At 46.1% G+C, this 15,099-nt stretch overlaps 1 protein-coding gene across 1 annotated transcript in view; it reads left to right on the top strand.

Moving 5' to 3' along the window:
• The window catches only part of atp9b (ATPase phospholipid transporting 9B), a 47,560-nt gene extending 34,112 nt beyond the window's left edge, over positions 1-13,448 (top strand). The window contains exons 16-30 of the mRNA XM_047383635.1: positions 406-567; positions 649-741; positions 4,376-4,459; positions 5,845-6,015; positions 6,091-6,189; positions 6,285-6,374; positions 6,555-6,699; positions 6,972-7,036; positions 7,131-7,286; positions 7,372-7,436; positions 8,479-8,587; positions 8,666-8,723; positions 10,560-10,763; positions 11,468-11,500; positions 12,305-13,448. Of these exons, the coding sequence (XP_047239591.1) occupies positions 406-567; positions 649-741; positions 4,376-4,459; positions 5,845-6,015; positions 6,091-6,189; positions 6,285-6,374; positions 6,555-6,699; positions 6,972-7,036; positions 7,131-7,286; positions 7,372-7,436; positions 8,479-8,587; positions 8,666-8,723; positions 10,560-10,763; positions 11,468-11,500; positions 12,305-12,441 (1,671 nt within the window). The 3' untranslated portion in view covers positions 12,442-13,448. The remainder of the gene's footprint in view (positions 1-405; positions 568-648; positions 742-4,375; positions 4,460-5,844; positions 6,016-6,090; positions 6,190-6,284; positions 6,375-6,554; positions 6,700-6,971; positions 7,037-7,130; positions 7,287-7,371; positions 7,437-8,478; positions 8,588-8,665; positions 8,724-10,559; positions 10,764-11,467; positions 11,501-12,304) is intronic.
• The last annotated feature ends 1,651 nt before the right edge of the window (positions 13,449-15,099 follow it).

Here is a 15,099-nt window from a genome sequence, read left to right on the forward strand (position 1 = left end):
AGAGCTAGTGTTGCTGAGGAGATGCATGTCTGGGTTTGCCTCCTGGACCAGTTTCGTCCACAACTCAGATCTCAGATAAGATGAAAATAATGGATGGATAATAAAAAACGAAATTCTCCACCAACTTCGCTTCCTGTAGACATAGGTCAGGAGCCACAGAATCATCCCGACTTGTCACTGGTCATCCAACTTGAATGTTATTGATCCAGTAAACCTGCTGGTGATGCTGGTCCCAGTGAGCAGAAAGGAGCAAACACTAAGATCAGGAGTTTCCCTGTCTGGCCTCTGCCTGATCCAGATGTTGAAGATCAAACTCAATCAGCAGCAGCTTCAGGTTGGGAAGCAAGGCTGAGTGCAGAAAAACACAGAAAACATAAGTCAGTGTGTGATTCTGATGTTCTCCAGGTGGCACTGGTGCGTTGGACGGAGAGCGTTGGTCTGACCCTCGTCAACAGAGATCTGACCTCCCTGCAGCTGAAGACCCCGTCTGCACAGATTCTCTCCTTCCTCATCCTGCAGATCTTCCCCTTCACCTCAGAGAGCAAACGGATGGGCATCATTGTCCGGGTGGGAACCCTCTTTCTGCTGTTATCAAACGGTGACCAACAACATGAAGTAATAAAGCTGTTGCCTCTTCTAATGATTCAGGACGAGTCAACAGGAGACATTACCTTCTACATGAAGGGAGCTGATGTTGCCATGGCGAGCATCGTCCAGTATAACGACTGGCTGGAAGAGGAGGTAAGAACGGGTGGCTTCATCCTCAAGCTTCTGATGGACACTCCATTGAGCCAAAAGTATTCACACCCCCTAACCTTTTCAGTGTTTTGTCCCATTACAACCAGAAGCTTTAATGTGTTTTATTGGTATTTTATTGGTAAGTATTTAGTAAGGAATAAAAAAAGGTTTTTTACAAATACAAATCTGAAAAGTGTGGCATGCATGTGTTTTCAGCCCCCTGAGTCAGTACCTAGTAGAACCACCTTTGACTGCAGGTCTTCTGGGTTTATCTATACCAGATTTAAATGTTTTCAGACTGACATTCTTCTTGTAAAACTGGAGGGAGAACATCTGTGAACATCAGTTTTCATGTGTTTCCAAAATATTGTCAGTTGGATTTTGGTCTGGACTTTGACTGGGCCATTCTTACCCATGTATATTTGTTGATCTAAACCATCCTGTATGTTCAGGGTGGTTGTCCTGCTAGAAGGTGAACCTCCACCCCAGTCTCAGGTCTTCTGCAGCCTCTAACAGGTTTTCTTCCAGGATGGTCCTGGATTTAGCTCCATCTATCATCCCATCAACTCTGACCAGCTTCCCACAGCATGATGCTGCCGCCACCATCAGGCTGGATATAAATGTATTTGCTGCTTTTACCTGTAAACATTAATAATTTTCTATCTCATAAAATCAAAATTAAATATGTGATTGTTGGAGGAGGTAACCTGACCAAATGCAGAAATGCTTTAAGGATTTAGGGATTGTTAACATGCTGCTTCCATGTGGCGTCCCACCAGACTCCTTTAGAAACCTTCAGTTTCTGTGATGTTAGACCTTAGGTGGAGGTTAGGGTTAGACACAAAGTCTCTTTTCTTCAGCGAACCTTTTCAATAAACACTGAATCCTCGACTCTGAGGAAAGAACATTCATTTTGGCTGATTTCAGCAGCAACATCCTCTGGGTATGAAGGCACATCATCATCTTCTGGGTGTTCATTGGTGGACTGGGTCATGTTGTCACCTTCATCATCATATTGGCATTATTGAATCATTTAGCACCGGGGGCAGCTTCTGATTTAATTAATGACCTAGATAAAGTTGATGTAATTAGTGTTTGTCATATTCATGACCAGAGCTGTTGGCTGTAATATCCTGCTGTCAGACTCAGCCTGTCGATAACCAATCAGCAGCACCGATCAGTGTTTCATATCAGAAATAAACCGCTGTCCATCCTTCTGGTTCCCTGACCTCCAGGCTTCACCACAGGCTCTTATTCTCCATTGATTTCTGTTGCTGTTGGTTATAAGTTGTTATTGGCAGCTGTGGACATGGCGTTCCTCTGCAGCAGCTGCTGTGCTGGAACCATCATCTGCCCCATATTTACACTCATTCAGGGTCGCTGCACACAGAAGCGCTGACATTTATTCTTAGTGTTTTCCTGGTCTGGAGAAGTTTGGAAAAGCATTTGTTCTCCAGATGTTTCTCTCTTTAGTTTCTAAAAGAAAACCTGAGGTCGTGGTTCTTAACAAGAAGTCTGTTCCAGTATCCTGGTGTTCCTCAGTGATGGAGCAGCAGATGGATGCATCAGAGGCTTTGTCTGCTGTTATGTGGACGTTGCTCTGGTCTGTGGTGATGAAGAAGAAGCTGAGCAGCAAGGGGAAGCTCTGTTCCTACTGCTCTACCTTCGTTCTGTGGTCCCTAGATATGGATCAGGTCCGAAAGAACCATATCCTGGATTCAAGCCGCTGAAATGAGCTCACTCTGTTGGTCGCCTGGGCTCTACCTTAGGAGAGAAGGTCCATCACCCCCCACATGATGGACCGTGGTGGAGGAGCTGCTACGTTGAAAGGATAGATTATCCTAAAGAATCTGGAAAATATGGAATTTGTTTTAAATATTTTCCTGATCCAATTCGTATTCGTCGTCTTCTGCTTTATCCGGGACCGGGTCGCGGGGGCAGCAGACTCAGCAGAGACACCCAGACGTCCCTCTCTCCAGACACCTCCTCCAGCTCCTCCAGGGGGAGCCCAAGGCGTTCCCAGGCCAGCCGAGAGACATAGTCCCTCCAGCGTGTCCTGGGCCGTCCCCTGGACCTCCTCCAGGTGGGACGTGCCTGGAACACCTCCAGAGGAAGGCGTCCAGGAGGCATCTGGTATAGATGCCCGAGCCACCTCAACTGGCTCCTCTCGATGTGGAGAAGCAGCAGCTCTACTCCGAGCTCCTCACCCTATCTCTAAGGGAGTGCCCGGCCACCCTACGGAGGAAGCTCATTTCAGCCGCTTGTATCCAGGATCTCGTTCTTTCTGTCATGACCCAAAGTTCTTGCCCATAGGTGAGGGTAGGAACGTAGACCGACCGGTAAATCGAGAGCTTCACTTTTCGGCTCAGCTCTCTCTTCACCACAACAGACCGGCACAGCGCCCCCATTACTGTGGCAGCCGCACCGATCCGTCTGTCGATCTCCCGCTCCATTCTTCCCTCACTCGTGAACAAGACCCCGAGATACTTGAACTCCTCCACTTGAGGTAGAAACTCCCCTCCTACCTGAAGAGGACAAGCCACCCTTTTCTGGTCGAGAACCATGACCTCGGACTTGGAGGAGCTGATCTTCATCTCAGCCGCTTCACACTCGGCTGCGAACCGCCACAGTGCATGTTGTAGGTCTTGGCTAGAGGGGGCCAGCAGGACCACATCATCTGCAAAAAGAAGAGACGAAATCCACTGGTCCCCAAACCAGACCCCCTCCGTCCCTTGGCTGCGTCTAGAAATCCTGTCCATAAAAGTTATGAACAGGACCGGTGACAAAGGGCAGCCCTGCTGGAGTCCAACATGCACCGGGAACAGGTCCGACTTAGTGCCGACAATGCGGACCAAACTCCTGCTCCTGATCCAATTCATTAAACATATTTATATTTCCATACTTACCCTGTTCCGTTGTCTAAATGTTGCAACCATCCATGTATGGAGATGAATGTATCTCCTCCGGTTTTTGCAGATTCCATATTTAAAGCCTCACTGGAAGTATCATATGCAAATTTGACCTGAAAAATGTTTAGGAACCCTGAAAGGAGTCAGCTGAGGAGGTTCATGTGATCCAGATGCTTTCTGGACACATTGCTTTGGAGCTTTTCCATGCATGTCCTACTGGGAGGAGATCCAGAACTGCCGGAGGGACTTTCTGTTCCTTCTGGCCTGGAATGCCCTGGCGGCATTTTACTGGGGAAAGGGATGTCTGGGTTTCCCTCTTGGTCCAGATAAACCAGAACCTGAACAATGGACGGATCTGTGATGATAAAATGTTTGAAATGCATAAAGGTTTTTCCTTTTTATAAAACGTATAAATTCCAGGTTCCTGTCTGGGTCAGAAACTGGATTTAAGGCTTGGTGCAAACATTTAAAAATGAGTTTCATTTATCAAGATGCACTGAAATACTAAGGAGTTCCTGTTGGTGGCGCCGTCAGGTGTTCCTTGTTTTGAAGAATTAAATACACAAAATTAAAATTAGGTTTTATTGAAGAAGACTGTGATGAAGATCACATCTTGGGAAATAGTTTTGGCGTCTGAGACAGAACGACCTGGGAAACTGGAAGCTGTAGAACCTGAAAGAACACTGTGTGCTCGAGTAACTTGGCCTGTCTCCTTTGCTTCCTGCCAGTGTGGGAACATGGCCAGAGAGGGCCTGAGGACCCTGGTGGTGGCCAAGAAGTGCCTGTCTGAGGAGCAGTATCAGGACTTCGAGGTAAGGATGAGCTTCAGATATGATGACAGCAGCTTCAGTGAGCCCATGTTCTCCTCACAACGTCCTCACAGCTTTACATGACCTCAAGCTACTCAGCCGCTAAAAGCTTTAATCAGCTGTGGTTCTGCCGGGCCGCTGGACTCACCAGAAGTTTGATCAGTATGCAGACTTAGGAGGAAGTTGCTTACCAAATATTGCTGCACCGTTGCAGATTGTTCTGCTTTTTACATCTTCTGCTTCATGTTACTGGAGATGAATTAAGATTAAAAACATATTCACTGTTGCCCTGCAGCAAGAAGGTCCTGGGTTTGATTCCCAGCCGGGGGTCTTTCTGCATGGAGTTTGCATGTTCTCCCCGTGCATGCGTGGGTTCTCACTGGGTACTCCAGCTTCCTCTCACAGTCCAAAGACATGCCAGTTAGGTTAACTGGTCTCTAAATTGCCCTTAGGTGTGTGAATGAGTGAGTGTGTGGTTGTTTATGTGTTGACCTGTGATGGACTGGCGACTTCTCCAGGGTGACTCCGCCTCCTACCCATAGACTGCTGGAGATAGGCACCAGCTGCCCCACGACCCACTATGGAAGAAGCGATAGAAAATGACTGACTGACATATTCACTGATTCACATTTCTGCCTGGTGGTCGCTGAAGATCCTCGGTTTTATAGTTTATACTCTGGAAGCAACCGAGAATATAAAGAGTTTTCTTTAAATGTTTTTGGTTAATAAATATGTTCACATCGCAAACTGTGGTTCAGAAATGGAACCGAACCAGCAGCTCGGGTTCAGTTCCCAAACCTGTTTCTGAATGAGGGACAAGACATCTGCACAGAGGAGACCAAAGCAGAGATGTTTCACCATAATCCAACATGTTTGGAGAAAACCAAACATGGCAGATCAGCACAAAGACCTGGTACCAAGTGTAAGGCATGGTGGTGGAAGGTTGATGATGTGGGTTTACATCCACAGAACCTGCCTACCTCGCAGTCATTGATTGAAGTTCTGATTAAACACCGGACCGGCTGTAGACGTTTATAGGAGAGCTGCGCAGAACCACATCAGTGAGCTGAAGCAACGTTGGACCCAAATTTCTCCTCCTTCAAGCTGCTGATGTTTCCACTCACTGCTCCAACAGTTTGATGTTAAGTTGGTTTCTTTGGTACCAGAATCATGCTGTTGCCTCTGCATCACGTTCTGGACCGGATCCACAGATTGAGTTTGTGTTTCATCTAAAATGTGCTGAAGCTCATCAATGTTTATTCTGCAAAGATTTATGATTAAAGTAGAACATATGAGGACAATCACATGTAGGTTGATCTTCTGGTCTTCGGTCTTATCTGTGAAACCCGATTAAGATGTCGTTTGGACCTCTCTTCCTGTCTGAGCAGAATCGGTACAACCAGGCAAAGCTGAGCATCCACGACCGAGCTCTGAAGGTGGCTGCGGTGGTGGAGAGCCTGGAGAGGGACATGGAGCTGCTGTGTCTGACCGGCGTGGAGGACCAGCTGCAGGCGGACGTCAGGCCCACGCTGGAGCTGCTGAGGAACGCCGGCATCAAGGTTGGTGCCGGGAACATAGACGGTCACAGTTTGATGTTCCAGCTTCTCCTCATCATCATCATGTTTTCTCCTCAGATCTGGATGCTGACGGGAGACAAGCTGGAGACGGCTACATGTATCGCCAAAAGCTCCCATCTGGTTTCCAGGAACCAGGACATCCACGTCTTCAAACCGGTGCGCATTCCCTGAGCATAACGCTCCCACTCAAAGGAGATTACTGGAGCCCTGAGTGTACTTGTGTCTAATCGTGTTTTGTGGCTCTCAAGCAGGTCTCAAACCGAGGAGAGGCCCATCTGGAGCTGAACGCCTTCAGAAGGAAGCATGACTGCGCGCTGGTCATCTCCGGAGACTCTTTAGAGGTACTACAGCTCCGGCACACTTCCTGCCACTGCAGATGATGCTGAGGATGCAGCCAAAACAAATACTGTGGGGCTGAAACTGGGACTTTAGAGTTGAAGAAAAATGCTCAACAGATTTTGTTCAGAGATAAAAAGCTTCTCAGAGCCTCACAGAAGATCACGTCTCTGTTTCTGCTGCAGGTCTGTCTGAGGTATTATGAGCACGAGCTTGTAGAGCTGGCCTGTCAGTGTCCGGCTGTGGTCTGCTGTCGATGTTCTCCGACTCAGAAGGCCCAAATCGTCTGCCTCCTCCAGCAGCACACGGACAACAGAACCTGTGCCATAGGTGGGCTTTAAAGACGGGGTCAAAACTCTGGAGAAAAAGATGAATTTATTTGAAGGTTTTCGAACATCTCCACCAGAGGGAGCAGATATGAGGGACGCTGCTTTAGTTTGACATCCTGAGGGGACAGAAGAAAATCAGTTTTCCTACAAGGATTTAATTGATTGAACTTTATGATGCATCTTTGTCTTACAGATAAACTGATAATTAAAGTATTACACTAGCTCAGAGGTGTTATATTCCTTTTCTCCATGTGAATCTCTCCTTTGTGGCAGGCGATGGAGGAAATGATGTGAGCATGATCCAGGCTGCAGACTGTGGGATCGGGATTGAAGGAAAGGTAAAATCCTCCTGAACTCTGGGATTTTAATCTGTGTTAGTTTGGATTAACTTCCTGCTGCAGCTTTCTCATTCAGCCATTGGTTTTTGAGCAGGAAGGGAAGCAGGCATCTCTGGCTGCAGATTTCTCCATCACTCAGTTCAAACACATCGGTCGCCTCCTCATGGTTCACGGCAGGAACAGCTACAAGCGCTCGGCTGCGCTCGGACAGTTTGTCATGCACAGAGGCATGATCATCTCCACCATGCAGGTCCTAAAACAGCTCCATGTGCAAACATTCATCTGCAGCATTCACCAGGACCTTCTAATAATCCTGCCTGTTGTTTTATCCTCAGGCGGTCTTCTCCTCCATTTTCTTCTTTGCCTCTGTGCCTCTGTACCAGGGTTTCCTCATGGTCGGGTATGTAAACTTTTACAGTCAGAACCAGAGGTCCCACCAAAACCAGCAATGTTTCCATTTCCTGCCTTGCTTTTAAGAATTATGGAAAATGTTGATTTCTGCAGGATTCTCATTAAAACAAAGCAGCTTTGCCATAAAACGGGAGGTTCTGATTGGTCCAATCAGAGTGTGTGATTGGTGGGCAGTTCATCTCAAGGTCACATGAACAACATTGTTTGAGGGAGTGTTCTGATTGGTGCAGTGGTCCACACTGTTAATAGGAACCCAGAAGGTCCCAGGTGGAAATCTGGGCCTGGGATCGTTCTGCATGTTCTGCTTCTACATGCATGGGTCCATCCCGGGTACTCCGGCTTCCTCCACAGTCTAGAAACATGACTGAGAAAACTGGTTACTCTAAATTGTCCTTAGGCATGAGTGTCTGTTGTCCTATGATGGACTGGTGAACTGTCCAGGTCCCTCTGACAGAAGACACCAGTCCCCCGTGACCCTGCAAGGACAATCTGGTGTAGACGGCGGATGGATGGATTCATCTGCCCCAAACAGACATTCATGCATTAAGGTACAGAGAAGAAAACACATTCTGAGGTTTGACGGTTCTGGATCTTCTGGATCTCGTCTCTGCTGTAATCTGCATCTACGGGAAACCTTTATTTCTATTTACATCATTGTTTAACTCCATAACTTTCATGCAGCTTCCTTTTAAATGTGGTCGTTCTGCAGATGAACGGTCATCATCTCCTCCTATATCTGGTCCACATGTCAGCCTCTGAGTCCTCTGCTCTGATGGTTGCTTGTGATTGGGAGGAGAGGTCAGAGGGGGCAGGGTTGACCCTTCTTCCAACGGTAGATCTTTGCTTGGTGGAGCTGTCTGAGCTCCAGGACAACGTGTTGAGCTCAGATGTTGACATCAACCCTGCAGGAAGCTTCTGAATTGAATTAGCATAAAATTAGCAGAGAAGACCCCCACAGGCTGTAGATGTTACAGAATCTGCTTGTTGCTGGACAGCCAAACATTCTTCCTGTGGATTTCTGTTCTGTCCAGGTACGCCACCATCTACACCATGTTCCCCGTGTTCTCCTTGGTTCTGGATCAGGACGTGAAGCCAGAGATGGCACTGCTCTACCCAGAACTTTACAAAGACCTCACCAAGGTTCCAGCTCATGTTCTAACTGTTCACTCTGCTGCACTGCTGCTTGTTTCATTCACTGAAGATGTTTCTGTTTTTCAGGGACGTTCCTTATCGTTCAAAACTTTCCTCATCTGGGTTTTAATCAGCATCTATCAAGGTGAGCTGCCCTGAAAGGTGCTTCAGGTCTCTCAGCTAGGGTCAGAAGCTTTTATCCCCTCATCATGGAGAAGATGGACAAGAACCATCGTTTTATCTTACATCTAACTGCAACATGAGCTGGGATCACTGTGTGGATCAGAGTTAAATCCAGCAGGAATTCAAACCAGAGTCATATGACTCATACAGGCTCAGATATATACATACACCCCCACTGATTCAGCGTATCCCAGCAGGTTGCACTCTGACCCTGGGAAAAGAACAGTTCAAACCAAATGACTGATCTTCATGTCCATGATGAGGTTGGAACTTCTGACCAGAGCTGTAGGCAAGACGCCATGGCCTCGGTGGAGAATTCCCAGTCCGGGTCTGTTCCTGTATGGCTCCGCCCCCTCTCCAGTGAAATTCTCCGACGGTCCATTTCTCAGTATCTAAGGTTTCCAGCCACCGTCCTCTTTCCCATGCAGCCTTTTGTCTGGGCGGTAAATCGATATCGGTGTAAGCCGTGCAGCGTGTGAGAAAGATCCGTGTTCCTGCTGGAGCGTGACTTCCTGACAGCTCCGGATTTTTAATTAAAGGCCCAGAAAGCTGCTCTGCAGGAAAAAACCGCTGAGCGTACGGCAGCGAACTGGCTTCATTTTTACAGAGATTGACTCGCTGGAATCTGCTGTATGAAGACTGTATATAAGAGCAATTATGTGATAAGTTAAAGGCTAATTACGCTTAATTTGTGTGGAGTTATGATAAAGCCAAAGGCTATCAGGATACAGAAGGCGCCAAAGGATGGCTGGGGTCAGACGCACAGAAATTAAAGCTTAAACAGTCCTTATCATCACACTCGCTGATCCCAGGATGGATTAAGAGACACGGAGGTGGACAGAATATTATTACTTTCAACATACTTAAATTTCTCTGCAGCTTCTTTGATCCAAGGTTTTCCTGCATGGATAAAAAGGAATGACATCTGATAGTTTCATCCACCAACAGTCCTGGAAAAAGCACCTGAAACAGATTCAAATCTCCCTGAAAGTCTGGAAACCCCAAGAAGTTCTTACATTTTTCTTTAAGTTTTAACCTATTGCATCTTTTCTTACATCTGAGGCTGCAAAGCAAAAGCATAAAGGCTTGCTTTTTCTGCTTTGTAGCGTTCCCATTCCCTTCTTCAGCCCTTAAAGTCGTTCTGACATTATGGGCCCAACCTGTGAGGAATACCAGGTCCTATTTTACCACATCCTTCCTGAAAAGGCGTAGATGGGTCAGTCCAGCAGCTGTACCCTCCTCTTCCTCAGCCAGACCTTTGAAATGTGGTTTTCAATCATTTTGGTGAAAAATGATGGACGTCCCTGGTGAAGATGTGGTCCTGTGGGCAGCAGATGTTGCTCCTATATCTCTGCTGCCTTCACTGAGGAGGAAATGATCCAAATCCATACTATGATACAACCTCCTACCATCATGGAGCCTGGCTGCAGGAACTGGTTCCTGACAACAGGCTGGATGCTCCTTTCCAACAAACATCTGAAGAACTGATCCATGTTCCCACTGTGTGATGGTCCATTAACCTTCAGCTTGGCACCAGGATCATTTACAGCGAGGAAAACTCGATTCGACAAATGATTCAAGCAGGAGTTCATTTTTGGGAAAAGTTTAGAAAGCCATCCATTATTCAGCAGTCATTCAAACGAACGCTGACCTTATTTAAACATTTATTTTATACAGAGCCTTAAAAGATCAAAATGAAGAAGGAGCAAATCATTTAAAATAAATAATAAATTCGTAATCATTTCAGGTCCTTTCAAACTGTTAACCATCTTTTATTTGTTGTCTTTGGCGCCTCCAGGTGGCATCCTGATGTATGGCGCGCTGGTGCTGTTTGAGTCCGAGTTTGTTCACGTAGTGGCCATTTCGTTCACGGCGCTCATCCTGACGGAGCTGCTGATGGTGGCGCTGAACGTCCGGACCTGGCACTGGCTCATGGTGGTGGCCGAGTTCTTCAGCCTGGGCTGCTACCTCGCCTCGCTCGCCTTCCTCAACGAGTACTTCGGTACGTGTCCAAGTTCATGGAGGGTTCTGCTTCTGCTGCTTTGTCAGGTTTCTTTAGGAAGCAACAGAACGTCTCTGGATTCATCATCATGCAGCTCATGGTTCAGGTTGGTGACCCTTAGATGATGTAGTGGGGAGGTTGTTTAAGGGAAACGTCCTGGTAGAACTCAGAAGATCTCAGGGCACCACAAAATCTATCTGAAACTAGGTCAGGGTTTTGGAACAAACTGGGTGAAACCAGCTGACGGAGAAAAAGCCAAACTGGAACCACCAGTACCAGCATAACAGGAGAAAACAAGGTTCCAGTAGGCAGAACAGAAGCATTTCTGGATCAAACCTGGAGATGAAGCTGTTTGGTACCATCCCAGCAGTCAGTGATGATCTGGATCTGCAGGTCTTTGGTGTTTTTAAGGGGGATCAGAGTCCATAAAGACTCCATCCTTCAGAGCTGATCTGTTGGAGCCTGATTGATGGAGAGGTTCTGCTGAACCATTCTAGCTGTTTAACATCCTCCAAGAGTTTCTAATAATCTTGAAGAACCTTAGGAAGATGAGGGAAGCAGCTTTTAGTTGAAATGAATCTATTGATGGGGGGCTGCTGTCCTTCATCACTGCTATTGTCTGTTGTTCAGCTGAAGCTTCTGCTCCTCTTCTTCTTCTCTCCTCACTGCTTCTTCTTCTTCTGCTTCTCTAATGTGTGTAACAGGCATAGGCAGGGTGTCGTTTGGAGCGTTCCTCGGTAGGTTTGCAGCATCTTCTCACCTTCTCTGTCTCTGCTGATTGTTTCCTGTGTTTCTGTGGCCTGCTGTCCATCCCACTGCCTGTCTTTAAATCCTGAGATGAAAAACCCAAACACAGAGCTGGGTGTCTGTGACGGGTCCGTCTCCTTCCAAGTAACCGGATCTCCTTTATGATGGTTCTTGGTTTCATGCCTTGAATGTTTTCAAGAACCAATCAGAAGAGGTCAGCTGGTTTTATGGAAGGGTTTAGGTACCTCATTGGTCAAAGCTTCTGCAGTGACATAAATCTGCTCGGTTCCTGAGGAACACAGAACCAAGGAACTGATCTTCAGTTTCAGGGGTTTGTCTCAGAGAAGCTAACTTTGCTCCAGTCTGTCCATGATGGATCTTCTTGGATCCACCTGCTGCCAATGCTGACGGCACCATGAGTCTGTAGTGCCCTCTTCTGAAAGGACACCCTCTTGGACATCCTGAAGCTTCTCTGCAGCTGAACCTCCTAATTTAAAGTTCTGGATGATCCAGAAAACCTTTGAGATTTTATTTGTAAGAAACCTATGACTCACTTAGCTTCTCCTTCAGGGATCAGCAGCTCTGTCTCATTGAATCCCAGTAAAACAGACAGAGGTTTGATTCTGATTAAACTCTGGACACATTTAATGGGTGTACATACTTTTGGGGCTGTGAGTTTAAGCAGATAAATAATCTGGAGCAAAGTGTCTCTGCAGAAGTTTGGTGTTTCTATGTTTCTCGTTTATTTCTGAAGTTTTAATTTGTTGTCTGCTTCCTTCCTTCCTTCCTCTCAGACCTGTCCTTCATCACAACGTGGCCGTTCCTCTGGAAGGTGTCGGCCATCACGCTCGTCAGCTGTCTTCCTCTCTACATCATCAAATACCTGAAGCGTAAATTTTCTCCTCCGAGCTACTCCAAGCTGTCCTCCTGAGCCCCCCGGGGGGCCAAGCGACTGCAGTTGGTTTGTTTTTTTGTATTTTCAGCACTTTTGTTTTTCCTTCCTCGGTGACGGACAATGACCCCTGCAGGTCAGAGAAACGCTGGAAGCGTCATAAACTGGGAAATCTTTCTTTACTTGAACACAGGAGCACAAGATGGAAGACCAACCCGTCAGTTGTTTTAAAGTATTCAATGAAATGGGACTTTTAGAGGGTCTGAATGCTCCAGCTGCAGAGTTTGCTTTTATAAACAGCTTTTTTTAACACAGGTTTTTTATTCTACATGTTTCTGGGCTGCATTCAGCTGGAGTTCCTGATAATCCTGCCTTGGTGCAGCTTCAGCCGCTAACAGCTGCAGCTGGCACCTTCGTCATGCATCCAACCAAAAACAGACATCAGACATTAAGAAGAAGGGCGTTTTCTGTCCTTGTCATGCAGAAACATCCTGAGATGCTTTATAGTTCTGCAGACTCGGTGATCAGAGTGTAGAAGCATCAACTGTTTCCATCTTTGGCCTTTAATTAACGCCTACAGGCAGGAAGCGGCAGCTCGTTTAGTCTGTTTAACGCCCTGAAGATTCACCTTAAACTCTGCATCTCAAACCGTTCACTTCTGATGTTAAAAACTGTCCAGCAGAGGTTCTGAAATTGCTCCAGAATGAGTTTTATCATTGCCTAACTAGACATACAGTTGGGTTTATTACATGGTTCTTTAATCTGATCATTCCTGGTTTTGGTTCTGACCTTCATGCTGGAAAACGTTGCTGCTCTGTTAGTAAAAACAAACCTGAAGAATCAGCACCACTGGGCCACTTTGATGCGAACTGCATTTAGGATTTAAATATTTCATTTTTCTACTGTTTCCTGCTCTGATTCTTGTTTTCTACAGATTGCTTTGTGTTCCTGTGATACTTTCCTTGTCCTACACTGCACTGTCACTATTCGTTAATTATAGAAACGTTCCTGATTAATAAAAAGAAACTTTGAATGTTGTTCAGATATTTAAGGTTTTATTGGTGAACTTTCTTTATGGCCACTAGATGGAGACAAAGACTGATTTCTGGTCACAGTGGGGATTATATGGAGCTAAAGCCAGCAGCACATGACATAATACAGTAATGTAAGTACACCCTTGTTGCTACGATGGGATTGTAGAGGGAAGGTATCAGGCATGAGCTGCTGATGGACCTATTGGACCCTTCAGTGGGTTGGCGGGTACCGCTTAAAATGAAAAACCTTCTAAAGATGAACTTCCTGAGTTTGCTGCCTGAACGTTTTATTGAGTTTATAACTAAAGAATCAGTGAAAATAAAAATCTGACCTGATCTGGTCAGTTAGCTTGTTTCTGGTGGCTTCTTCATCACGTTTTCACAATAATGTCTGACAAAGTGTTTCAGTAAAATGTTGCTGTGTGAACAAGTCTACATGTTTAAAAACTAGAACCTTATAAAATCAGGTTGGTTCTGTGTTGGGCTTCAGTTCATCAGGGCAGGTCATCATTCATCTTGGATTTAAAATATTCATTTATTCGCTGCAAGCCGTGAATCAGAAAACAAAAAATTTAAATGCTACAATGACCTAGTCAAAGTCAAGACCTCAACCTTCAGAGACCTGTGCAGAAATTTCAATGAGAATCCAAAGAAGTTTCCACACGTAGCCAAGAGGTTCCAGAAGCTGCTGAATAAAAATGATCATGTGGTGTTCTGTAAAGGTTTTTCCATCATCCTCCACCTACAGAGCTCGGGTGGAGGAACTGTCCTGCTGGTTCTCAGGAAACGACTTGACCCTGAATGTCCACAAAATGAAAGAACTGATCATGGACTTCAAGAAGATCAGACAGGACCACACCCCTCCTCATAGATGGAGAACAGATGGAATCCTTCAGGTTTCTGGGCACCTTCATCTCCACAGACAACTCCTGGACTCCTGTGTGTCCTCAGGAAGAACAACCTGCACCCAAAGCTGCTGCTGACCTTCTGTCCCTCCTCGGTGGAGAGCGTACTGACGTGCTGTCTGGGTGGGTGATACCCAGACTCCACAGCTGAGGACAGGAAGGAGGTGCAGAGGTCATAAATACTGACCTCTGCACCTCCTTCGGCTGCCCAGCCTGGAAAACATCAACATGTCCCGCTGCCTCAGGAGAACAAAGGCCATGACAGTGACCCCTCACACCTCGCCAACACAGCATTCAGAGCGAGACCACCAGGTTCAGAACCTGAAGCTGTCAGACTGCTGACCTCGAGCAACAATCTGTAGACTCTCTCCACGCTGACCTGCACTAAACCCTTCACCCTCCAATGGTGCAATATTTAAGACTACCTCATGTTTTACATGTGGATTCAGTTCATTTCAGCTTCACTATTTAACTGTAGATATTTGTCTTTTTTGCTCTTCGCTGCATATATTTTTACTGATTGCTATTTATTGGTAGATTTAGCTTTGAATGTTATACGTAGTTTTCTTTTTACTTAAGTATGAGGCTTCTTAACGGGCACCTGTACCTTAACATGTGAAAGTGAGCTGGTATGACAATAAAAATCCTTGAATTTAGAAACTGCTCCTCAGAGCTGCTTGAAGAACCTCCAAAACCTCTTAGAAACATTTGGACTGAAAGTTTAACTAAAGAAAAGCTTGAACCTCTAATCAATGACC

This window comes from Girardinichthys multiradiatus, chromosome 13, assembly GCF_021462225.1.
Source record: "Girardinichthys multiradiatus isolate DD_20200921_A chromosome 13, DD_fGirMul_XY1, whole genome shotgun sequence".
In the NCBI taxonomy this organism is placed as follows: Eukaryota; Metazoa; Chordata; class Actinopteri; order Cyprinodontiformes; family Goodeidae; genus Girardinichthys; species Girardinichthys multiradiatus.